The 25,496-nt window shown below is 49.8% G+C and overlaps 2 protein-coding genes across 2 annotated transcripts; one reads left to right on the top strand and one right to left on the bottom strand.

The window, feature by feature from the left end:
- The first annotated feature begins 11,334 nt into the window (after window positions 1–11,334).
- LOC141986016 (neurophysin 1-like) lies at window positions 11,335–16,494 on the top strand. The gene is made up of 3 exons (XM_074950181.1): window positions 11,335–11,525; window positions 15,263–15,467; window positions 16,295–16,494. The coding sequence occupies exons 1-3, from the start codon at window positions 11,406–11,408 to the stop codon at window positions 16,342–16,344; spliced, it is 375 nt and encodes a 124-aa protein (XP_074806282.1). The 5' UTR covers window positions 11,335–11,405; the 3' UTR covers window positions 16,345–16,494.
- A 3,957-nt stretch (window positions 16,495–20,451) lies between these two features.
- Window positions 20,452–24,446, bottom strand: MRPS26 (mitochondrial ribosomal protein S26). Its single transcript, XM_074950180.1, has 4 exons — window positions 24,224–24,446; window positions 23,291–23,428; window positions 21,637–21,760; window positions 20,452–20,838 (listed from the first exon to the last, which is right to left on the bottom strand). Exons 1-4 carry the CDS (start codon window positions 24,427–24,429, stop codon window positions 20,707–20,709), a joined length of 600 nt encoding a protein of 199 aa, XP_074806281.1. The 5' UTR covers window positions 24,430–24,446; the 3' UTR covers window positions 20,452–20,706.
- Window positions 24,447–25,496: the final 1,050 nt, after the last annotated feature.

Below are 25,496 nucleotides of genomic sequence, written 5' to 3'. Positions count from 1 at the left end.
TGGAGTTACAGTGAAGCGAACGGGTTCCCGAGGAAGGCATACAAAATAGCCCCCTTCACTGGATAATAAGGGGGCTGGCTTCTGATCACTCAGTACAGTCCAGCCAAGCACCCCGTCTTTGCTTACAGCTCTTCTCTCATTCCCCTCCCTCTGACCCATCTAGCCCTCCCTCTCCAGCTCTTTACTATTCATGGCTTCTCCACCTCCTCCTCTCCCCTGCCCTCTCCCTCAGGTCCCTCCTGAGAACCCACCTGTTTATTTCAGGAGCGTTCTCCGCCCAGTGCTACACAGGAAGGCAGCCTAGAGGAGCACCATGGTCCCCTCTGGCCTGGGAATCCATGACACCTCTTGAAGCGACCCCTCCTCCTCCATCTGCTAATGGCCTTTCCTCTCCTCGTCCCACGGCTTGCGTGTGCCCCTTCGGTCTCGATCGGGGATTGCCACAGCACCCACCACCATAGCATCTCAGGCCCAAATCCTCAATGCTATTTAGGCACCTAACTCGCAGGGATTCCCATGGGAGTTCGGTGCCTAAATAGCCAGGCAATTCGTGTCTGCAGGGAGACAACTCTACTGGACTCCATGGAGTCTTCTTGGAAGCAGAGCTTGTGACGTACATCTATAGCACGTGTAACCCACACACCGCCTGGGTGTGGTGTTCTGTCCCATCTAGTGGCACCGATCACTTAGAGATTAATGAGTCTGCTCTATAGCCTTAACTAAGTGCCATATGGCTTTTAGCTCATGCGGTAGAGGCTCATGCACTGAGGTCCCAGGTTCGATCCCACCCGCCGACAACTGAGGGTCTGTCGGTGTTACACGTTCACATTTACACAGAGCTTTGCTCTGTTAAGGACCCCTATAACCAACCCCACTTTGGTGGCAGTGGGATTTGGATCCACGTCCTTCAGAGCGAAAGGCCTTGGCAGCTACAAACAGAACTGGAGGACACAAGGTTAGAGTTTGAAAGGTATCGGGGTGGCTGAAGATTGAAATCAATGGGAGATCCACACCTAGGTGCTTTTGAAAACTCCACCAGGTACCTGGCTGCATCTTTAGGTGCCTAAATACCTTTAAAACCCTGGCCCAAATTCCCCAAACTGGTAGCAATTATAGACTCAAACCTCTCATGTGAGCCAGCCACCAGAGGGAGACAATACCCCACACTGCCTGAAGATTATGTGTACAGTGCCTAACGCAATGGCGTGGGGGCCGCTAGACACTACCACAATACATTAACACCAGGATCAGAATCTGACCCATAGACTCAATTGAGTTAGTCTGTGTTTATACCCATGAGAGGTCAGAATCAGGGTCGCTGATTTCAGTAGAGTTGATCTATAGGTACACCAGTGTACCTGAGAGCAGAAGTTATCTCACTGGTTACTTTTCTTTAATGCCTTGCATATTTTTTGCAAACAAAGCAGAGAGATAGGTCTTTCATCTGAGCAAACCACACCCGCATCACACAGCAAACCACGGAGGCTTCTGGACTAGAGCAATACAGCCCTTTCAAAACGTCAGGGACCCGACATTGAGATTCCAGTGCCTGGAAGTGCATAATGCCACATTATCTACTGATTGCCCTGTCACGTATAGCTCCCAAAGCTGGAGAGACAGAGAAGTCAGTTCAGTGGGTCTCTGGCTGCAAGCACCCTCTCAACACAATTAATACATAATCTTACAGTTAAAGAGCTCTCATCCCACAGGGTGATTAGCCAAGTGTATATCTAGTGAATCACACAAATAGGAGGCAGCAGAAAGCCTCGTTAGGGCCACCGAACCCCCACAGCTGTGCAGAATCATTCTCTACTACATATTCATTCTCTCATCAAGTCAGGTTCAACGTGAGCCAGGTCATGGGGTTGCCATAATTAACCAGATTTCACGGGTAGAGAATTTGTCCGGATAACTTACACTTCTCTTTGCTCAGTGTCATCCCAGGACTCTCACCCTCGCTGGCTTCTTGCTCCATGGAGCAGAGTGAAGTTCTGGGGCTGTTCAACACACTGGGTCTAGCTCCCGACACGTTTCAATGTTCTGTATGTTGGCGTGATGTTCCGCTCAGGACAGCCAGAACCATAAGCCACAGAGTTACCCCCCTGCCTCAGCAGAGATTAGCCCGTGTGTCAGCTCCTTGCCACACCAGCCCACCCGCTTCACTAGCAAACCCCTTGAAACTCTGCCAGTCTAAACCTTGCCTTGCAGGTAACAATCAGTGAATTGCAGTTCCCAGAAGACGTCTCCCTGCAGCATCTGGTCCCTCTTGCTGGATGCTCACAGAAATTACTAAATCCGCTGCCCCCAAAGAGACAGCGTGCATGTCAGCTGGTTAGGTTTGCTGAAGACTCACACTTACTTCGATAGGATAGCAGTGAGCTGGTTTATAGTAAAACTAGGGAGAAGTTTATTAACAAAGAACAAAAAGAAAAGGAGTACTTGTGGCACCTTAGAGACTAACCAATTTATTTGAGCATAAGCTTTCGTGAGCTACAGCTCACTTCATCGGATGCATACTGTGGAAAGTATAGAAGATCTTTTTATACACACAAAGCATGAAAAAATGGGTGTTTACCACTACAAAAGGTTCTCTCCCCCTACCCCACTCTCCTGCTGGTAATAGCTTATCTAAAGTGATCACTCTCCTTACAATGTGTATGATAATCAAGGTGGGCCATTTCCAGCACAAATCCAGGTTTTCTCCCCCCCCCCAAACCCACTCTCCTGTTGGTAATAGCTTATCTAAAGTGATCACTCTCCTTACAATGTGTATGATAATCAAGGTGGGCCATTTCCATCATACACATTGTAAGGAGAGTGATCACTTTAGATAAGCTATTACCAACAGGAGAGTGGGTTTGGGGGGGGAGGGGGGAGAAAACCTGGATTTGTGCTGGAAATGGCCCAACTTGATTATCATACACATTGTAAGGAGAGTGATCACTTTAGATAAGCTATTACCAGCAGGAGAGTGGGGTAGGGGAAGAGAAAACTTTTTGTAGTGGTAAACACCCATTTTTTCATGCTTTGTGTGTATAAAAAGATCTTCTATACTTTCCACAGTATGCATCCGATGAAGTGAACTGTAGCTCACGAAAGCTTATGCTCAAATAAATTGGTTAGTCTCTAAGGTGCCACAAGTACTCCTTTTCTTTTTGCGAATACAGACTAACACGGCTGTTACTCTGAAACCTAACAAAGAACAGAGATTTAAGGGATACTAAGCAAGTATAAAAGAGAGAGGTGTGGTTACAAATAATACAAAACACACTTGATAGCAACTAATTTTAGCAAGTTACCATCTTTGCCAAAGCAGTTTTCTTCCCTATATGAAGTTACCAGCATCCCTAGCCCTCCAGGCTAGGGGATCCAACTTTCACAGGCTGCCGTACCTTTATGTCCCCACAGTGATGGGTCACTAAAAAGTCTTTTTCCTCCCCTTGTATTACCCAAAATCCATTTTGTCTGCCACAAGAGGCAGGAAGTCTTCCTGGGGTGCATATTCTGCCTCCCAGCATGATTGTTGAACAGTCTTCTGCTCTATTTGTTTATCTGGATGGCTTTCTTTACCTTACATGTAAATGTACTTTCATTGTCCTCTGCCTGAAATCTAGCTGGTCAGACAGGTAATACACACCCCTTTGTGCACTGCCTCCCAAACACATTTTGAGAACATGTTTCTAGCACACATCTGTAACTCTTTATACACAACCCATACATCCATCGCATGACAGCGGGTACCTTACATGGCACTTTTGAGCTACATATTATGACAACAGTGTGTTGGGGCAATGCGTATGTCAGAGTTGATGCGAGTTACAAAATGGGGGCGCTCTCTGCTAATTGGCACTGAGGGGCTCTTAGGGTCACAGCTGGGTAAAACTTTCTTGTTGTGTGTCTTGGCTGCTTTGCTTTTTCTATTGGGGTGTGATTTGGGACAAGTGCAGAGTCAAGGCACCACCAGCACCCTCACACTGGCCCCTGTGCAGGAGGGGAATTCACCCCCGGCAGTTTGCAATATCCTCCTCATTTCTTTATTCACCCAAAAACGTCCTAAACATCAACATTCCCTTTTGTTCAGCATGAATGTGAAGAAGTGACTGAAATAAAAACTGCTGCCAAACCCAAAGTACAGGCACATGGCTCTTCCCAAAACAGAGGCAAATACAAAGTTGTCCAGAAATCTGAATGAGCTGTGTGGAGAGACTCTCTGGGTATTGTCTGAGCAGAGGGAGGTGTGTAAATGTAAGAGAAGCAGGAGACAGCACACACACACAGAGACAGACACAGTCTGGACAAGCTCAGTGGGTGACCCCGAGAGGAGCCAAGAGAAGGAGTCTGGTGCCGGAAAAAGAGGCTTGGAGCAGAAAGCAAAGAACCTATCTCCTGTTTGGTTCCTTCTGTGTTCAGGGAAACAGGACTTTGTGTTCACCCCTTGTAAATAAACAAGATTGCAGCGAAGAAAAGACCTGATTCTGCCATCAATTTCTCCTTTTAACTGGAACTACCCACAACCCCCCGAATTCAGCGAACCACTCGGGTCCAAAGGGGCAACAGGGTGTTGAAAAAGAGAAGGAGCACACTTACCCGTTGGACCAGGAGAGTGCTGGTTGGATGGTAGCTGGCCTGTGATGCAGGCGACGCAAAGGCACCACCTCAATCGGCTCTGATGGCCACCAAGCTTAGGAAGCAACCATTTATAGAGTCCCAAGAGGGAGGAGGCACTCCAGGGAGGTGGAGCCAGAGGCGGAGCTTCCAGTGTGAAACCGGGCCGCCTCCCTGCTGAGTAATGCCGTGTCTGAGCAGTCACAGCCACTATATATGTTGCTGCACCCGCAAATTGCCCTGCTGCTTGCGAGGGTTCCTTCTTAGAACTCTCTTTTGGGTCTCGGTCCTGCTCCCCGGGGAGCTGTATGGGGTCAGCCAGGAGGGTGAGGCCCATCTCTCCTAGCTAACTAGTGGATAAGAAAGTACAGAACCTGGTCTGAAGCCCCTTAGAGCGAATGAGCATCACATAGGCTGGCTCAGGCCTATAAACAGCAACTGTGTCTGTGTGTAATTAACAGGCAGCTTAATAATGAGAGAGAGGAAGCTCTTCCCCCTCCTAGTCATTTTCTTCTGTGACCAGCTGTTTTTGACTGTTTCTCAGGGACATGTACTAGCCTAGCAGCCTCACAAGTGGGTCTCCTGGAAACAATCCTGAACTACAGACTAATCAGAGATGAGAGGAAATGGAAACCCTGGGATTGACACCCACAGACTTTGAGAAATAGCAGATCTGGACCCACCGGCATCCTACAGAACCAAAAGCATAGCTCTGAAGCTGGCATTCAGATTTCGATTGTGGGTCTAGACTATTGATCCACTGATGCCTTGTGTTGTCTCCCACTGGTGGACTCCTCTTTTCCCTTTCTACAGCAGGCTGAGAAAGGGCAGCCCTGTGTTATACCCCAGTTCTCAGCCCCTTTTCCAGACAGGGGCTCTCAGTCATTCTATCACCTACAATAATACCTGGGGGAGAGTTTATAAAGGCAGTCCTTTCTCTCTAGTGCAGTTACATCTTTAAGTCTTTGAAACACTCTTTTTTCTCCTCCTTTATGATTTTAATGGGAGTTTAGCGCTTAGGCACCTTTGAAAACCTCACTAGGGGTTTTGACACCTAAATATCTCCATAAAACTGGCCCTCGGACTCCAAATTTCTGGGTTCAATTCTGGCTCCGACATTGACTTTCTATGGGCTCATAGGCAAGTCACTTCCCCTCTCACTGTCTCAGTTTTCTATCGGTCCATCTAAGGTATTTATAGGGTCTGTTCTGGTAACTGGGCCTACAAATGTACCCAAATTGTGAGCTCAGCTGCGAAGAGCGAGTGAAAGTTCATTCAGAGTTACAATAACCTGAAACAAGAAATGTTGATGGGAAAAGGTGCAAAAGGGAGACAGAAAAACAGCATGAGTCCAAACAAAGAGGCCTCCACATAGAACTCACGGACTGTGTTAAGACCATGCCTGGTAACCAAGAGAAGTGTGGGAGCAGATATCAATGAACCAGAATGGGTGTGTCAGAAACTAGGCCTAATTGGTGGACAAAATAATGAGAGGAGGAGCTATTCCCTTCCCCCCCCCCCGCCCCATTTTAGGGTCCTCAGAAAGAGATTTTGTGGAGGAATAAGGAGCAGGTTATCATGAAGCTGGCTGATGAAAGGAAGGGAAAGGAGCAAGCTTCACCATCGCCTCCATGCCCACCATCTCCTGGGACTCTGGACCTTCTTCAGCCTGGATTGAAGAAGAAGAAGAAGAAGAAGAAGAAGAAGAAGAAGGCAGGCACAGGAGCAGGTCCAGCTGCAGACACATTCATTGAGCAGCCAGTGACCTGCTGCTGCTGAGCTTAAAAGCAGGCCTACTGGCTCTCTTCAGCCAATCAGGTGGGCTAGCCAATGAGGCAGTCCTGCTGCAATCCATCCGAGTTTATTAACTGGCCCAGAGGCTGGTCTGGCTAGTCCTCAGGTTCAGCTGAAGGAGCTCACTCCTGACAGCCTAATACTGTTTAATGCTGGAGCATTAAACTGGGTTGTGTTAACACTTTTGATTCTTTGGGCCCTTCTTTTCCACCTAAATTAATTGAGGATCTGGGCCTAAGTGACTTGCCCAAGGTCACACAGGAAGTCTGTGGCAGAGTAGGGAATTTAGCCCAGGTCTCCTAACCTAGTTCCCTTAACCACTAGGTCATCCTTTTCCCATCTGTGGAATACGGGCCTGTTGCTCTTTACCTGCCTCACAGGGTGTGTGAGGCGCACTCAGTTAAGGTTTGCTCAACACTTTGGGCTGTTTGTATGAAAAATGACATTACAGTCCCCCTATCCCAAAGAGCGTATTCTGTCCTCGCTCTACTGCACCGGCCAGAGCAATTCTCGTGGGCCAGATTCTGATCTCACAGTAGTTTTGTACTGATGTAACTCCACTGAAGTCACTCTTAACTTATACCATCATGCAGGAGACTGGAATCAGGCTAAATGGTTTGAGTGGAGTCACTCCAGATTTATAGTGGTGCAAGATAAGAATCAGGCTCTAGGATGACAGCAGATGACAGCAGAGAAGATTTCAGAACCCTCTAGAACAGTGGTCCCCAAACTTTTTATGTGGCACCCCCCCTCTTACCCATAATGGAACCTGTCCGCCCCCCGGCAACCGTGGTCAGGAGCTGGGAGCGGGACCGGAGCTGAGGTGGGGAGTTGCCCACGGGTTGTGGACGGGGCTGGAATGGAGCTGGAGGCAGACTGCATTGGGTGGTGCTTCCACCCCCTGTCGGGGGGCTGGCCCAGGCCTTGCCACACCCCCTGGACGTTCCTCCAGGCCCCGCTATGGGGGCACACCCCACAGTTTGGGGACCACTGCACTAGACGGCTATTAGTATTTACGTCATGTCCTTCTTTTCCCGTTCATTGGTTTAAGTGAGGACTCACTGCTTAATGTTGACTGGCTGACCCTGCTCAGATTCCAAAGGCAGGGGTGAAACAGCCCCTCTCACCCACTCTATTGTCTACGATGCCCTCGCTAAGTGGCAAATATTAAAGCAAGCCAACGAAGATGACAAAGGTTGCTGATTAGACAACTGTTAAGTGTCTGGAGCAATGTATGCACCATTTATCCAGGCCCTGGGATGGATGGTGACAGTGCCAGGATAATATAGCCAATAAATGTAAGAGTTTTAGGACGTTATCCATGTCTGATGAATTTATGCTAGACAGGAAGATCTTAATTGAGCTAATGAAGGTGAGGGGTCAAGGTGAGCAGCGTCCCTGACTGATTTCACTATCTGTCAATCTCGCTCATTAACGCTTAGCAGCATTACTGGCTGCCGGCGCATCTTCAGTGCCGAGACATCTGCTTTTCTCCCGATGATTCAGCGCTGCGTTGGACAACCCGGGGGCATGGTTGCACGCAGAAAGTTAGTGATCGCAAATCACCATGGGGGGGAGGAGTCACTTTGGGCAAAATGGTTCAGGCCCCCGGCAGGGGCTCTGAGGACAGAACTAGCGCACCTGCAAAGCAGCCGTGCTATTCAGCCTCGTGGCGGGTGTAACACAGGCAGACGCAGCGCAAGCCGCCCAGCCGGCCCACCTCAGCCGCCCCTCGGGGAGAAGGAACTCTGTCTGCTTGGCCCTGGCGACCTCACCCTGGCACCAAAGAGGCCAGGTGTGGCAGAGCTGTTGTGATGTAGACACCGGAACTCGGAGTGCTATTATCCCCAGTGCACTGAGGTGAAACTGAGGCACAGAGCAACTACGGGCATGTCTCTACTGCAATCACAAGATGTGATTGCAGCTCAAGCAGACACACTTACGCTAGCTTTAATCTAGCTAGCGCCGGTACCGGAGGAGTGACAGTACAGCAGCAGCTCATGCTTCAGTGTGGTCTAGCCCCACGAATAATTGCCCAGGGCTCCGATGGGCTTGTACGGCCTGCGCTAAAGTACATGCTGCTGGGGCTTCACCCCTCCAGAAGCGGAGTTAGCAAGATTACAACTAACTCAGGTCTGTGCACTCAAACTGTAACAACCACCCCACCTGATGGCAGGACAGCCACACCCTGCGCAATTTGCCCCAGGTCAAAGAGGAAGGCTGGAACAGAGCAGAAAATTGAATGCAGGTTTCCCGAATGCCAAGCTAATACCTAATCCCTGGATGGTACTTTCTCTTCCTTTCAGCCAGGCATTACTCACTTGGCAGTGGCATCCTGGCCTAAGTGGCTACAGTGATATTGACCCAGGGTATATAGTCCATTTTTGCAATTGACCAGATCAGCTGTTCGGGAGGAGCAGGAAAAATTATGCTCAACCCCCTCAGAGTGAATCTCCATGAGTAGGTTTCGCTGCCTTTGTATTTCCTGCCGAAACTGTTCAGAAGCTGTTTTTCCTTCTTGGTGGATAGGTCAGTTTGCTCAGACTGGCTCTGTCACTTAGCTCTGCAGGCCTGTAACCAGAAACATTAGGTTTGTTCACTTAAAAAAAAAAAGGGAAAACTGTTCTGGAGAAAAAAAACAGACCCTTCCTGTCTGTTTAGCTGCTAGTCCCAGTTTGCAATGCACTGGAGCTGGTGATCTGTGGTGGAACATAGGTTAATCCACAACGGTTTGTGTGTTCCTCTAAATTGTGGCTGTTCTTCTGATGTCATTAACCTGGCAATGTGCCCGGTGTCCGAGACCCTACAGTGCTCAAGGCTAGAAGGAAATGAATGCCCTTGCAACAGGAACGCAGTGTTACTCCAAGGAATTCACCCTGCAGGACAGCTGGAGTTTCCAGGCTGCAGGATCATTCAGAAGTGGTGCGTACGGCAGTGTAAATTAGCCTCCCCTTTGGTGGGCATGAAGGACTTTCAATCCAATAACCTTATCACCTTCAGGGAAACTACACCTGTATTCCCTCTCCAGGGTCTAGCAAGGGCATAGGCTCCTGAGCTGTGTCACCCCTCCTGGGCGGAGACCCTATATCTCTCTCTCCCTCCTGATCAGGGTTTTCCCAGCCTGACTTTAAAAACCTCTAAGGAAGGAAATTCCACCACCTCCCGAGGTAACACATTCCAGTGCTTCACCAGCCTCCTAGTGAAAAAGTTTTTCCTAATATCCAACCTAAACCTCCCCCGCAGCAACTTGAGACCATTGCTCCTTGTTCTGTCCTCTGCTACCACTGAGAACAGTCTAAATCCATCCTCTTTGGAACCCCCTTTCAGGTAGTTGAAAGCAGCTATCAAATCCGCCCCACCCCATTCTTCTCTTCTGCAGACTAAACAATCCCAGTTCCCTCAGCCTCTCCTCATAAGCCATGTGTTCCAGCCCCCTAATCATTTTTGTTGCCCTCCACTGGACTCTTTCTAATTTTTCCACATCCTTCTTGTAGTGTGGGGCCCAAAACTGGACACAGTACTCCAGATGAGGCCTCACCAATGCTGAATAGAGGGGAATGATCACTTCCCTCGATCTGCTGGCAATGTCCCTACGTATACAGCCCAAAATGCTGCTAGCCTTCTTGGCAACAGGGGCACACTGTTGACTCATATCCAGCTTCTCGTCCACTGTAACCCCTAGGTCCTTTTCTGCAGAACAGCTGCCTAGCCACTTGGTCCCTAGTCTGTAGCGGTGCATGGGATTCTTCCGTCCTAAGTGCAGGACTCTGCACTTGTCCTTGTTGAACCTCATCAGATTTCTTTTGGCCCAATCCTCTACTTTGTCTAGGTCCCTCTATATCCTATCCCTACCCTCCAGCGTATCTACTATGCCTCCCAGTTTAGTGTCATCTGCAAACTTGCTGAGGGTGCAATCCACACCATCCTCCAGATCATTAAGGAAGATATTGAACAAAACCGGCCCCAGGACCGACCCTTGGGGCACTCGCTGGATACCGGCTGCTAGCTAGACATGGAGCCATTGATCACTACCCTATACTTAACTCGAGTTCCACAGGATGACTGTGCACTGAGTGAAGAAGAACTTCCTTTTATTTGTTTTAAACCTGCTGCCCATTAATTTCATTTGGTGGCCCCTAGTTCTTATATTATGGGAACAAGTAAATAACTTTTCCTCATTCACTTTCTCCACACCACTCATGATTTTATACACCTCTATCAGATCCCCCCTTAGTCTCCTCTTTTCCAAGCTGAGAAGTCCGAGCCTCTTTAATCTCTCCTCATATGGGACCCGTTCCAAACCCCTATTCATTTTAGTTGCCCTTCTCTGAACCTTTTCTAATGCCAGTATATCTTTTTTGAGATGATTCCTGACATCCCGTTTGCTTTTTTGACTGCCGCTGCACATTGCGTGGACGTCTTCAGAGAACTATCCACGATGACTCCAAGGTCTTTCTCCTGATTAGTTGTAGCTAAATTAGCCCCCCATCATAGTGTATGTATAGTTGGGGTAATGCTGCCTGTTGATATTTGTGTACTGCTTTTGGAGCCTCTTGGGCTGAAAGGTGCGTGATGAAATGTAACTGTTAGGAAATACTCTTCTGCCAGGAGCAAAGCAGGGAACTGCCGCGTCCTAGGACTTCAAGGGAAGGTGAGGGCCATGCCAACTCTGCTTGCTGACCCCCAGCGGCCCCGACTGACTGTGCCAATTAAAGGAAACTTGTAGACGTGAACTTATGTCTCGCCATGTTTGGAATAAGCACCAAGGAGCAAATGATTCCTTCTTCGCTGACCTCACATCCTCGACCCTGGATTATTAGCAGTGCTAGTTGGTGTGAAAAGCAATGCCTTGTATTTTTTAAGGGAAATGAGTGACGATGGTGGTGGCATGTCTAAGTAGTTGCAGCAGGCGCTATATATAAAGGCACCCCGGGAGGAGCGAAGACAAAACCTGGAGGGCTTTCCTGAGCCCACTCGAGAGCGAAGCAGGGTCAGCAGCAGGCACCATGTCTCAGAATGCGCTCGCCATCTGCCTCTTGTGGCTCCTGGCTCTCTCCTCGGCCTGTTACATCCAGAACTGCCCCATCGGAGGAAAGCGATCGGTCTTGGACATGGATGTCAGAAAGGTACGTGATGCTTTCCTTACCGTCAGGCTGTTACGGTGAATCTGGGTAAAGACTCCTCATTGACAGCCTGTAAGCGTGACGGTCCCAAGCTGCCATGATACTGCGCCAAAGCCCTCAACTCCCACCCAAAAGGATCACGTCCAGGGCGCGAAAGGAGAGATTGCTGGCAAGGGACTGAGCTGTGCCAGCTGCGATGGCAGCTGTCTAAACCCTAGCAACTAGACACGCGTATGTTTTGATACCCTGATCAACACCACGCGCAGCTAGACTCTGGCTCACCAGATTTCTTCACATAGCTGTGGTGTGAATTTTGTAAAGCTTTGAACAAGCATTAACTAACATTCATTACCAAGTCCCTCTTTTCCTTCCCTTCTCCTGTCCCCCATTCCAACTGTCTCTGTGTTCAATGTTCAGCCAATTAGGAAAGCATAGACTATAGTGTGTGCCAAACTCATGGGCAGTAGAGAAGTGCATCTTGTGATTGTCAGGACTTCATTCAGCCTCTTTAAATAATATATTACTGATGCAGCTAAAGCTGAAAGTGTGTTTAAAAAACAGTGGAACACATGCACGAGCCCCATTGCAGATGAGCGGTAAGCAACCAGACTTTTCAGCCTTGGTCTTGTGGTTAAAGCATTGGATGGAGACTGAGAGGGAGGCCGGAGATCTGGATTCAATCCCCAGCTCTGCTACAGACACGCTGTGTGATCTTGGGCAAGTCCTTTAATCTCTCTGTGCCTTAGTTCCCCATCTGTACACTGGGGATAATAATCTTTCCTTTAGCTGTCTTGTCTCTTTAAAGTGTAAACCCTCTGGGGCTGGCTTTATGTGTGTGTGTACGGCACCCAGCCCAATCGGGTCCCATTTCAATCAGGTTCTCCAGGCACTATTGTACTACAATTATCAGCCCAGCTGTACTGAGGACATCAGAAGTCTAATTTGGTGGTGAATTGTAAATACTGTTACCAGTGTAGCTGTCTATATCAGATTGCCTTATAGGCAGGTCTGGGAGCAGCCTCTATTTTGAAGGTTGTTCAATACTTCCCCATATAGGTCTGTGTTTTCAGTTCCTTATAACTTTGCCAAACTTCAACTGCTTGGTTTGAAATGTACTTTGCTGGGTGTCTGCCTCAGCTTGAATTGTCTTTTGAAAGGTTCAGCTAAAATATCTTGGCTACTTCCAAGAATGAGATGTCGGGGGCAGCATAGACTGACTGTTTTGCCCATATTAAAAAACAAATTCGTACATCTGTTTTGTTGAGGTGCTCTAGCATCCCCCTTCTTTGGAGACGGGACCTGAAATTTGGGAGTGGGGTCGCCCTGGTATCAGGGATGTGCCTTTTGCCAGCCCCGTGGAATAAAGCACTCAAATCTGGCCACGTTACAAGCCTCTGTACTTACTTAATAGAGAGGTGTTAGAGTTTGGCAGCTAAATTCTCTGAAGATTCCATCTGCCCTGAGCATGTGCCAACCCCTCTCAGGTGCTACATGGGACTGGCCTGTGTATGACCCATTCCCACAGAATGACTGAGCATGCTCCAGCCCGGGACTGCTGGGGCTGAGCCGGCCTTTCCCTGCAATTGTGTTCCCAGTTGCTGTGGGCAGGCGGGCGGGGAGAGGGCACTGTGATGCCAGGCACCAGAGTTAACAGCAGAGAAGATTCTCTCCTGTGCTCTCAGCAACCCATCGGTGGGTGCCCATGCAGCTTGGAAGAGAAGGAAGAAGCTGCCTGACTCAGATGCAGAGGGGACGAGAACTGGATCGGGGCAGTGGCAGCGGGACTAGCCTGGAGCAAGGAGCCTTGAGGGGGCCGAACGCACATGCTAATAGGCTCATGCTGAAACACAGAGGAAAACACCACAGGGATGCAGGCAAATAGTCTGCGTCGCATGTCAGGAATGCCAGCCGGCGGGAGGTGGCCAGCCAAGAAATAGCTGTGATAGACCAGCAGCAGGCCGCTGGCCAGTTACTGCATGCTGGCTTTGGGAGAAGAGCAAAGTGGGCCACATAAGGGGCAGTCGCTGGCTGAGACGAGTTTTCAGTGCTCTGCTACATGTTCCTCCAGCTGCCTGTCCATTCTTGGGGCACAGGCACAGTCAGGACTGGGGGAGAAAAGGCCTGCAGCCTTTCCGAACCTATGCCACAATGTTAAGAGCTATTTTGCTTCGGAGGAACATTTTACTGATCATATTCTGAGTCAGTCTGTATAGCTATAATGTGTATCCTGTACACATGAGAGGAGATATCATCTCCAGTATCAGCTACATTGGGGGACAGGGGGGCAAAGGGAATGAATCCAATCATATTTCCTGTAACGCCATTTAATCAAATGGTTCTGAGGGAGGCAAAATCTTCTGGAGCAATATTTCCCTAAGGCGGGAGGCCACTGCATAAGAGATGCTGGTTAGGGCCACAATTTGGGTGAGGAGGGAATACGTTTGCACTGGTTAGATTCGAGAAAGCTACCCAGCGATTACTGATGTATTAAAATAAGACGTAATTCTGCTCTCTGTTGAACCCATGCAACTGTAGCCAATAAGGCTGGGACAGTGCAACTAAAAGCAAAGTCCGGGGGTGGGGGTGAGGTCGATATTTGTTCATGTGACCTGCAATTTGTTGTTTTTCAAAGCATCCCTTTTCCTAGCCAATGAACTCCTAGGTCAAATGTTAGGATCTGGCTGCTTTCAAGTGGGTAGGGCTGCCAGGAGCTTTAACCCTGAACTGATACACAGAGGCACCAGTGTTCAGTAGAACCCACAGCAATAGCTGCTCCACTGCCCGCCTCGGGTCATTGATCTTCAGGCAAAACTTGGGGACTTTCACATAAAAATCATCATCTAGCTGGGGCCTAGGAAAGCAGTTAGCGCAGCTAAACACTGTGCTCAATTAAAGAAATACACAGCAGAATACACTAGGAGACCCAGCCCAGCAAGCGGAGCGGAGTTCTCTAAATAGGAGTCACTTGCCAAGTATCAAACACTACTGTGGTCAGTGGAGTTACACCCTGGATTAGTTTAGCCCAATTTGCTCAGGATGGTCTCACCTGTTTATGAAAGGGGCACCGTCTAACGCAATGTTTCCAAACAATTCCCTCCCTGGGCTGGCAACTAACAGCGTCAATTATTTAACAATCGCAAAACAAAATGATCCTTTATCCCTCCCACTCCCAGGTCGTGTTTGCTTCCCCCTCCCCCACCCTCTCACACACGCACACCCCCGAGCTAGAATAGTGACACCTGCACTGGTCAATTTCAGTTTGGGGTGCTGCTAGTTATTTTCACTCCATGTCTCCGATGAAGTGGGTTTTAAATTTATTTGGGCATAAGCTTTCTTGGGTTGTTAGTCTCTATGGTGCCACAGGGACGCCTAGTTATTTTCTAGTCGGTTTCACTTTCTGGGGATGCGAGCCCAGGTTATTGTGGTTGGGGTTCTGACCCCTCCTGAGAACATATCGTTTCCCACCACATCCCGTTCCACAGAGAGATCCCATGAGAAGATTTCGCTTTCTAGTAAGGTTTCTAATACCAGTTGAAAAACTAGAACTGAAGCGCTCGGCCTGAGCAGAGCATACAGGGGCTCCTTAAATACTGGCAGATGACGGCAGAAAGACACCATCCTAAGGGCTCAATGGACTGAGCGCGGTGGCAGTCCTTCCAATGGGCTTTGAATCAGGACCCAAGCAACTCGGGTTGCCGTTTTCCCCGTTAACCAGCCTTTGGGTTTCTCTCTCCCACCAGTGCATCCCCTGTGGGCCTAGGAACAAAGGCCACTGCTTTGGCCCTAGCATCTGCTGCGGAGCGGAGATGGGATGCTACTTCGGTACTTCAGAAACCCTGCGATGTCAAGAAGAGAATTACCTGCCAACACCCTGCGAGTCTGGCAGGAAGCCATGCGGGCCCAGTGGTGGGACCTGCGCAGCCCCTGGGATCTGCTGTAACAACGGTAAGAGAGCACTTGCTTAGCTTTGACTTTAACCATAGCTCCATATGAACTAGACCACAATCCCTCCCACACCCACAATTTATGGCTGTTCAAGTAACACTTCCTATCTATTCTCAATACTCCCATGCACTTTTAACATGGGGAAAACGGGCCTTGTGATTAAGAGATTGGGGTTGGGGGGGAGAGGAGATGGGGCTTAGTAGATATGAGCTTTACGCTGCCTCTGCTACAGACTCCCTGAGGGACCCTGGGCCAGTTGCTTAATCACTTCGTGCCTCAGTTTCCCCATCAGTAAAGTAGGGATCATTATACTTTCAGCCTCACAGCTCCATTGACTGATGTTTGGAAAGCACTTGGAGATCTCTGGACGGCACGCAGTGGCAAGAGTTCTGCAAAGGCCGTGGGCCATTATCTACTGCTCAGGCCATAGTAATTGTGGACAGAGAAGAAGTGGGGAAGTTAATATGGGTGGCAGACCAGCCAGTTTCCTCCTTTCCCAGAGGAGAGAAATCTCAATTAGCCTGGTCATTGCCGCAGGCAAATTTAGCAGCAGTATCACATCAGGCCAAACCCCATGCACAGAAGCGAAACTCACCGAGCAGGAATAGTTTATAATAGCTTTCCCTTTGCAGGAAAGGCACCACACACACATCCTAGGCCAGACCCTCAGACATGTATCTTGGTATAGTACCATCGTCTTCCATGGAGCTACACGCATTTACATCAGCTGAGGATCTGGCCTAAGGTGTTATCCAGCAGAGCTATACGTAACTCCAGTGGCCAAATTCATGCAGCGTTTCCTTTTACGTGCTTTTGTTTCTCTTCAGAGGGCTGCATGGTGGACTCGGCCTGTGACCAAGAATCGCCATTTTCCTAGACCACCCACTATACAGAAGGATGAAGCCACATGATTTGCCATCTACGAGGCTTTGCAAGACCAAAAGCCAGTCCAATAGGACGCATTAATCCTGGCCGCGCTGCACCTTGACAGTTATTTAAATGACATCCCCAGCTAGAAATAAAACTTGTACCAAAAAAATCCTGATATTTCTTTTTTTGCCCCCTGGCTTTGTAACAAACTCAACAGCTTTGCTGTCTGCTTAGCTGGGAATCACATCCCCCCTCTGGACAGGAGACGCTGCTTCTTGGTACAGCCTGGATGAGGGAGGGGAGGAATGTAGGTGATTTACCTAAGCAGGCAGTTAAGGACCAGGCCAGGGGTTTTTGTGATGCTTTCCAGCGGTCCCCAGGATTGGGAGGCACCATGCTACCACCTGCCCTTAGCATGAGGGAGCCTTGTCTGTGCCTGCCCGGGGTCAGCTCCCTGACACCTCTGGCAACACAAACACTCCCCTCCAGGCCTACGCAGGCTCCACTGCAACATGCCACCCCTCAAGCCCTCTGAGTGTACCCTGGAGTATCCAGTCCATGGTCCACTGGACACTCGGAGCATTCAGAGCCACTGCTCCCAAAGCAGCTGTATACCCCAGCTCTACCTCAGATCACTGCTCCGCTGGACGCACAGTGCTGAGATATGTTTATAGAGAAAACAAGCAAAAGTTTACTTAGCAAGTGCGGAGATTCGAGGGATAGCACGAAGCAACACTGGAAACAAATGGCTACGTGTCAAATAAAATTCCAACATGCATTTTAGACCCTAGACTTAAGTAACAAGATAATCTCCTGTCTAATGCAGTATTAGTCACCAGCGCTTTACAGCCAGGCCTGGCTGGGATCCCTCTTTCATGAGGCATAACACGGTGTCAGCTTGCCGCCTTGGTGAAAGGATCCAGGGTGCATCTTGGCACCTCCGGTGATATCCCCACAAGCCATCGGCCTTATTTGTAAACTGTATGCCCCCTGCTGGTTGATTTTTCATGTACACCTCTTTCTTCTTGACTGCACAATCTCTTGATCAGCATTTGGTTCAGTGTGCAACTAGGCGCCCATTACAAAGCATACAATATGCAATACCCACAGGACCAGAGAGAGCGGTAAACTCCTAGCCTTTAAGAACATAATTCTTAGTATAGATACATAAAGCCTTAAATATTATCCATATGTACATTTTGCAATGATTACGACTAGTGGGCTGCTGGCTTACGATAGCCACCTTACGTACCATCCTTTGGTGTACTAACATGTATATACCTGGCCCAGGGGATCCCTGACAGCCCATAGGCACCTCCTGTGCCCTCTGTCAGTTGGCATCAAGCGGTCCCTGGGTCACAGTTTTATCCAGCACCCGAGGGAGGTTCTCTGAAAAGTAAGGTCAGTGCATGCTGAGGACCTGGAAAGCCATACTAGGAATTAAGAGCATGGGGAATTGTATGTGTGCTCAGAGCAATGGCCCTGCCACCCAGATGCTCTAGGTGCTATCCCAAAAGGATGGATGTGGGATTGAGGAGGTAATGCTAGAAAAGAGAGCAGAGAAAAAGAAGGCAATGTTGTGCAGCTGTTAAAGAGTAATCAGAGGAAATATAACTACGAAGGATTTTGAAGCACCTAATGGCAGCATATGCACTGAAAAGCGAAGTCCTCTTTTTAACCTGCTGGGTAGATAGTTCAGTAGGTAATAAGAACATAAGAACGGCCACACTGGGTCAGACCAAAGGTCCATCTAGCCCAGTCTCCTGTCTTCCAACAGTGGCCAATGCCAGGTGTCCCAGAGGGAAAGAACAGAACAGGTAATCATCAAGTGATCCAGCCCGTCGCCCAGTCCCAGCTTCTGGCAAACAGAGGGTAGGGACACCTTCACCTACCCATCCTGGCTAATAGCCATTGATGGACCTATCCTCCAGGAATTTATCTAGTTCAGCAGTTCTCAAACTGTGGGTCGCGACCCCCTTTTAATGGGGTCACCAGCGCTGGCTTAGACTTGCTGGGGTTCGGGGCTGAAGCCCAAGCCCTGGTGCCGAAGCCGAAGCCTGAGGTATTCAGCCCTGGGTGGCAGGGCTCAGGTTACAGGCCCCCAGGCTGGGGCTGAAACCCTTGGGCTTCAGCTTTGACCCCTTCCCTGCCCAGGGCAGTGAGAATCAGACGGACTCAGGCTTCAGTCCCCACTCCTGGAGTCGTATAGTACGTTTTGTTGTCAGAAGGGGGTCGCGGTGCAATGATGTTTGAGAACCTCTGATCTAGTTCTGTTTTGAACTCTGTCATGTGTTAAAAGATGCCTGGGGGGCGGGGAATCAGAGGACAGCTGTCTGGCAAGTAAATATGAGAAAGATCTAGGGTGAGAACAAGTGTGTAAGCGTCAAGTTTGATCTCATTACAAGGGCACAGTTAAGAGTGCTTGTACATCTCAACTGTGTGTTTCCATAGTTTCAAACATGTGGATTTCTCTCAAAAGGTTTGACCTTAACTCTGAATTGCCCTGGTTTTTAATCTTTTTTTCCTCACATTTTTATTACAACAAAACTTCTTGTAAAGTTTTTTTTTCAACCTTAATTTGCAGATAAGTGCTCTCAACCTTAAGTGGAGATTAATAAAGATTTTTGTCTAGAAGGAGGGTTAGTTAAGGGGTAATCAGAGGAAGTAGCACTATGAGAACAGAAAGAAATTAACCAAAAAGAATTTATGCTGTAAATCAGTAACAGATCTCCTGATATCTTTTGGCTACAGCGTAGTTTTCCCCAAGGAATCAGAGAAATGTAGCACAGAAAGGGACAAAAAGAGCTCATCTAGTCCAGCTCCCTGTGCTGAGGCTGGATCAAGTAAACCTAGACCATTCCTGACAAGTGTTTGTCCAATCTCTTCTTAAAAATCTCCAATGAGGATTCTTCAACCTCCTGTGGAAGCCTGTTCCTGCACTTAACTATCCTCATAGAAAGTTTTTCCTAATATCTAACCTAAATCTCCTTTGCTGTAGATGAAGCTCCTTACTTCTTGTCCTACTTTCAGCGGACATGGAGAAAAATACACCACCATCCTCTTTATAAGAACCCTTAACATATTTGAAGACTTTTCAGGTCCCCGCTCAGTCTTCTCTCTCCAGTTTGTCCACATCTTTCTTGAAGCGTGGTGCCCAAAACTGAACACAGTACTCCAGCTAAGCCCTCACCAGTGCCACATAGATCAGGACAATTACTTCCCCATGTGTTACATACAAAACTCCTATTAATACACTCCAGAATTATAGTAGTCTTTTTTGCAACTGCATCACATTGTTGACTCTCATTCATTTTGCAGTCTACTATAACCCTTCCAGATCCTTTTCTGTAGAACTACCACCTATGGTTATTCTCCATTTTGTAATTGTGCATTTGATTTTTCCTTCCTAAGTGCAAATACTTTACACTTGTCTTTGCTGAATTTCATCTTGTTGATTTCAGACCAATTCTCCCATATATCAAGGCCCTTTTGAATTCTAATTCTGTCCTTCAAAGTGCTTGCAACCCTCAAACTTGGCATCATCTACAAATTTTATAAGCATTCTCTCCACTCCATTATTGAAGTCATGAATGAAAATATGGAATAGTGCCAACCCAAGACAGACTCCTGCAGGACCCCACTAGGTAAGTCCTCCTAGTTTGACAGCTAACCATTGATATCTGCTCTTCGAGTAAGTCTTTCAACCAGTTATGCAGCCACCTCATAGTCAATTTCATCAACACCATATTTCCCTAGTTTGCTTATGACAATGTCACATTGCACTGTCTCAAAAGCCTGACTAAAATCAAGAGGTTTAACATCTACAGCTTCCCCCCATCCATTAGGTCAGTAACCCTGTTAAAGAAGGAAATTAGGTTGGAATGTTTAGAAAACATATTAGGAAAGTGATAGAAGGCCCATGATTAAGCATCCAGTGATGGAAAAAACCTACCAAAACACAAATCCTTGGAATATTTTTCAGGGAATAATCTTGAACTGGCAAAGGCTTGACTGGGCACTCGGACACTGCAGTGATGGAAGCTATATAAGCTCATAGATATATTCAACTAATACTTCTGAACTACTGTGCCTAAGAAATTAAGAACTACAGTGCTGTAAAAAACACATTCCTTTATTTCGGAGACAACAGCAATTTGTCCCAAAGCAAAGGGACATGAGCTAGGAAGCAGGTGACAGCCTTTCAAGGCAGGAATTGTGACTGGCACCAAAGGGCTGTTTGTCAAAATGAAATTCCATGGTCAACTTGTATGCATGATGCTCCTTTCCTCTTGCTCCTGCCCTGAGCACAGCATCTGGATGGAAGCCATAGGAAAGTCTCCCATCTGAATTGTCCCAATCAAGAGAACCTCTAGGACAGCATGCTCTGCTTGACGATGCGCCCTTCTTTATCGATGGCGAAGTTGTAGTTGCGAGGGTTATCCAGGCACTCTTCAATTCGCTCGTCCAGGTTTTCAGGGGTGATGAAATTTCTGGCTTCCTCCTAAAATCAATTAAAGGGGGAAGCCAATTGTCAGTGTGTGCCCTGTTTGTGCCCACCGAGGCAGCTGATTAGACACAGAACAGGGAATGAGACTATGTTTCAGCGCAGCGGGGTTGGGGCTCTGCACTCTGACATTGCCCACTTGCCCTGATCTGATGCCAGGGGTGCAGCTGATGAAACAGGCATGAACTGGAGAGGGATTAGCACCCCCAGAAATTCTCCTTTAGCTTCTCACCCAAACACCAATCTCAATTCAAACGCAACGGAGCATGCACAGTTCCTACCCCACAGGGCAGCTTCTCCCGTAACTTGTGTTTATGGGGCCTGGAATGGCTCTTCCAGCAGCCCTGAGGATCTCAACCCTCATTCAGGAAGACAAAGCCTGGAGACCGCAACAAAGATTCCCATTACACCTTAAGAGGGGCCCAGGACTCATCAGGAGCAAAGGAGAGCTTGGAACTGTAATATTCTTACTGAGGAAACCCTGGAAAAACATGAATCCCCATCTCCCACCCAAATTTATTCCCCAACCTGCTCTCAAAGGTCTCAGGCAGGACATCCTTATTGCACCCCAAGATCATCAAGGCTGCTCCTTGAGGCAGCTGGGAAGGCAGGAGTTTGCCACAGAGCAACATAAGCCCCTTCTCCCCTCTCCAGGGTGTGAGCCTGGTGCTTCCACAGAACTCCCAACCCACGGGTACCAAACAGAACAGTGGGCGACAGCAGGTTACAATTTGAGGGGTTCACAAAGTCACCTCAACACAGTGATCACTGCCCTCAAACCCAAGCCTTCCACACCTGCAGCTGTAGAACCTCTCTCTCCTTCTGCTTAAGAAAATCCTCCATTAACCTGGCATGGTTGAGGGCTCCTTGTAACTTACGGTCCTGCAATTCTTCACCCTCTCTTCTGAGTCGCTCCTCCCTGTCACATGAGCACAAGAGAAATGGGGTACTGGTGAGACCTCCTCAGGACAAGGGAAGGCACAGCACAGCAGCCTCGCAGGGAAGTGTTAAATGTTCAGGTGAAACCTCCCCCTCTCCCATGGGACGAGGATGGTGAAGGAAGGTGCTAGCATGCCTAGCAGAAGATGATGGGGTGGTGAAAGGTTCAGCATGACAGATATGGGGCTTGAAGTCCTAGCTATTCACAGAACAGGGACAGCTTGGGCAACGACAATGAAAATTCCCCTCATACATACATAGCATAACTAATGCAATGAGGTACAACAGAAGAGAGAATTCAGTGAAGGAAAAAAAAAGTCGCTGAAAGGGGTGATTTTTACATTTGCATTCTCCGTATCAATTCTTTTTTCATCAAGCCACCATGAAAAATTCAGATCATGCTGAGAGTTTATAATCTGTGGTTTGGTTTTTGCCATTTCAATGAGATTATTACAAAATAAAGGTTCTGAGCCCCTATTTAAAAGTGTCCTCAAATGTAACCATAATACTGTCCACAATAAAAAAGGGGAGGATACAGTTCAGTCTCTATGATCTAGCCATTGAAGGAGACATGCATTGTGTACATAGGGCTGAACTGCCAGCAGCTAGTAATACCTCTTATTACGGTGGCCTGGGCTGGATTTAAGCTAGAGGTAGAGGGTTCCAGAAACCATTAGCCTACCTCAGAAGTCAGATTTTAAAGAAACAATCAGTTTACCAAGCTTGTGACTTGATTACCAACTATAAGCATCAGGTTTCAGAGTAGCAGCCGTGTTAGTCTGTAGCCGCAAAAAGAACAGGAGTACTTGTGGCACCTTAGAGACTAACAAATTTATTAGAGCATAAGCTTTCGTGGGCTACAGCCCACTTCATTGGATGCACAGAATGGAACATATAGTAAGATTATATATATATATATATATATATATACACACACACACACACACACACACACAGAGAGATACAGTTTGTATGGTAACATCCAACTTGAGAGGCTAATTGGTTAAGATGGGCTAAACAAATATTTAATAAAGGGCACTTCAGTCTAGCAGAGAAAGGTGTTAACACGATCCAATGGCTGGAAGTTGAAGCTAGACAAATTCAGACCGGAAATAAGGCACACATTTTTCACTGTAAGGGTAATTAACCATTGGAACAACTTACCAAGCATTGTGGTGGATTCTCCATCATGGACAATTTTTAAATCAAGATGGATATTTCTCTAAAAGATCTGCTGTAGAAGTTATTTCGGGGAAGTTCTATGACCTGTGCTATACAAGAGGTCAGACTAGACGATCGCACTCTAAGGCCAGAAGGGATCAGCACCTAAGAATCTATAAATCCACATGCTCTCTGAATCACAGACCAGAGAAGGCTCCCTAAGACCCCTTGGTGGGGGAGGGGGATGGATCACAGACTCCCTGCGTACCTCTGGCATCTCACATGGTTTCATTGCACTGAAGCGGCACCCCAAGCCCTTCCTGCCGCAGGCCTGAGGGCCACGTCTCACCTCTTCTTCCGCAGCCGCTCATTCTCAGCGTTGTTCCATGCCATCAGCTTCCGGTGCTCCTCCATCACCTCCTCCCCACTCTCTCTATCAAGGCGCTCCTCATGCTGCTTCCGCAACACCTCTTGCTTGAACTCCAACCTGGGAGAGAGGAGAGAAAGGCCCTAAGCATGGCACAGCCCCATCAACATTGCTTTCCCCCGGATTACTAATGCTTCTGTCCTGGGAGATGGATTCCAAGGCAGGTCTTTCACCAGCTCGCGGCCCTCACACGCCACTGGGCCCCGACACCACGCCAAAGGGACGCTGTCAGCTTGATTTGACGACTTCCAGACAGTCACCCAACAGCACCATTTCCCTTTCCAAATGTTGGGGGGAGGCGGTTTTCCTTGAAACCTGGGATTCTGAACATTTCTAAGGCTTTCCCCGCCCTCGCACTCCGGCTAAGGTTTCCAAGGGTCCTCTCAGCAAGGCAGCGCACAGGCCGGCCCTGTGCACATGCCCGCCCGCTGCTCTCCACAGTAGAAGTCGTGGCGCCCAACACTGCCCTACTTCCCGACTCCTCTCCGGGAGCCGGGGTGGCTGTCCTGGGCAGCGATGAACCGGCCGGGACCTCCGCTCTCACTGCTTCCTGGGCACGTTAAGAGACCGCCCCGGCTCCCCAGCCCCGTGCAGGGCAGAGTGACCGGGGGGCAAGTGTGAAAAATCAGGACAGGCGGCGGGGACGGACGGACGGACGGGGGACAGGCCCCGCTATAATTAAAAGCCCCGCACACCAGGGCTGTCCCTGTAAAATCAGGACCGGGGGACGCGCGAGGCTGCCCTCCGCTTCCCAGCGCGCCCGGGCTCCAGGCAGGGGGCCTGGGGAAAAGAACCGCCCCGGCCCCCCGGGGAAACGTGCAAGGGCCGCGCCGCGCAGGCGGACACGGGACGGACCTGAGCGCCTGCAGCACGAGCCGGTACTGCCGGTAGCGCTCGCTCACCACCAGCAGCTCGGCCGGGTCCACGGGCGGCGGCACCTTCAGCCTCCCGGCCTTGGACTTGGCGGGCGGGTCGTGGCGGGACTTGCGGCCCCGGGCCGGCACCGGCAGCGGCCGCCAGCGGCTCAGCAGGGCCCGGCAGCGGCTCAGCGCGGGCAGCATGGCGGCGCCACCGACCTCCGGCTGGGCGCCGCCATGGACCTGACCCGGAAGCGGATGCAGGACGTCGGCTCCGGGTCTGGGCGGGGCAGGGGCATGACGGGAAATGTAGTTCTTCCCGGCCACCGACTGGTGGGCGGGGCTCCGTGGAGAGGGCCAGGCCAGGCCCCGCCCCCTGGGTCTCTGTCTCATCAGACCCCCACTCCCGCCTCCTTCCCCTCGTCTGCCCCACGGCTCAGGGCCGGGCTCTTGCTGCCCCCCCCCCGGGCCTGCCCCACAGCTGAGGGCCGGGCTCCTGCTGCCCCCCAGGCTTGCCCCACGGCTCAGGGCCGGGCTCCTGCTGCCCCCGGGCCTGTCCCACGGCTGGGCTCTTGCTGCCCCCCAGGCCTGCCCCCCAGCTCAGGGCCGGGCTCCTGCTGCCCCCCAGGCCTGCCCCACGGCTCAGGGCCGGGCTCCTGCTGCCCCCGGGCCTGTCCCACGGCTGGGCTCTTGCTGCCCCCCAGGCCTGCCCCCCAGCTCAGGGCCGGGCTCCTGCTGCCCCCCAGGCCTGCCCCACGGCTCAGGGCCGGGCTCCTGCTGCCCCCGGGCCTGTCCCAAGGCTGGGCTCTTGCTGCCCCCCAGGCCTGCCCCACAGCTCAGGGCCGGCCTCCTGCTGCCCCCCAGGCCTGCCCCACTCCTGAGGGCTGGGCTCCTACTTCCCTCAGGTGTTCCCCACTCTTCAGGGCCCAGGTCCTGCTGCCCCACCACCCCTGGCCTGGCCCACCACTCAGAGCCAGGCTCCTTCTGCCCCCCCGGGCCTGCCCCAGTGCTCAGGGCCGGTGACCGTGGCTCCTCAGAGAGAAGCAGCCCAAGGAGCACCCAAAACTGGTGGGAAAACCAAGGCAGGCAAGAGTGACAAAGGGCGGGACCGGTGTCCGACAGAGGGCAAGATGCTGCAGTGCATCACCCCAGCAACGTGAGCCACCACAAGCACACCATGCCTGGCCTCCGCCCTACCCTGGCTCCCTATGGAATAGCCAGTCCCGGACGTGGGCTTGGGCCTTATTGTCTAGGTCAGTGGTTTTTGGCCC

The sequence above is a fragment of the Natator depressus genome, chromosome 4, assembly GCF_965152275.1.
Source record: "Natator depressus isolate rNatDep1 chromosome 4, rNatDep2.hap1, whole genome shotgun sequence".
NCBI lineage: Eukaryota > Metazoa > Chordata > Testudines > Cheloniidae > Natator > Natator depressus.
The sequence above is the reverse complement of the archived record's forward strand: the minus strand, read 5'-3'. Positions and strand labels throughout refer to the sequence as shown.

Excerpts from the sequence above, each read along its gene's own strand:
- LOC141986016 (XM_074950181.1), top strand. The coding sequence starts at position 11,406 with ATGTCTCAGAATGCGCTCGCCATCTGCCTCTTGTGGCTCCTGGCTCTC. Across the intron at positions 11,526-15,262 it reads TGGACATGGATGTCAGAAAG|TGCATCCCCTGTGGGCCTAG; the intron begins GTACGTGATGCT and ends CTCTCCCACCAG. Across the intron at positions 15,468-16,294 it reads TGGGATCTGCTGTAACAACG|AGGGCTGCATGGTGGACTCG; the intron begins GTAAGAGAGCAC and ends GTTTCTCTTCAG.
- MRPS26 (XM_074950180.1), bottom strand. The coding sequence starts at position 24,429 with ATGCTGCCCGCGCTGAGCCGCTGCCGGGCCCTGCTGAGCCGCTGGCGG. Across the intron at positions 23,429-24,223 it reads CTCGTGCTGCAGGCGCTCAG|GTTGGAGTTCAAGCAAGAGG; the intron begins GTCCGTCCCGTG and ends CCTCTCTCCCAG. Across the intron at positions 21,761-23,290 it reads GAGCGGCTGCGGAAGAAGAG|GGAGGAGCGACTCAGAAGAG; the intron begins GTGAGACGTGGC and ends CTCATGTGACAG.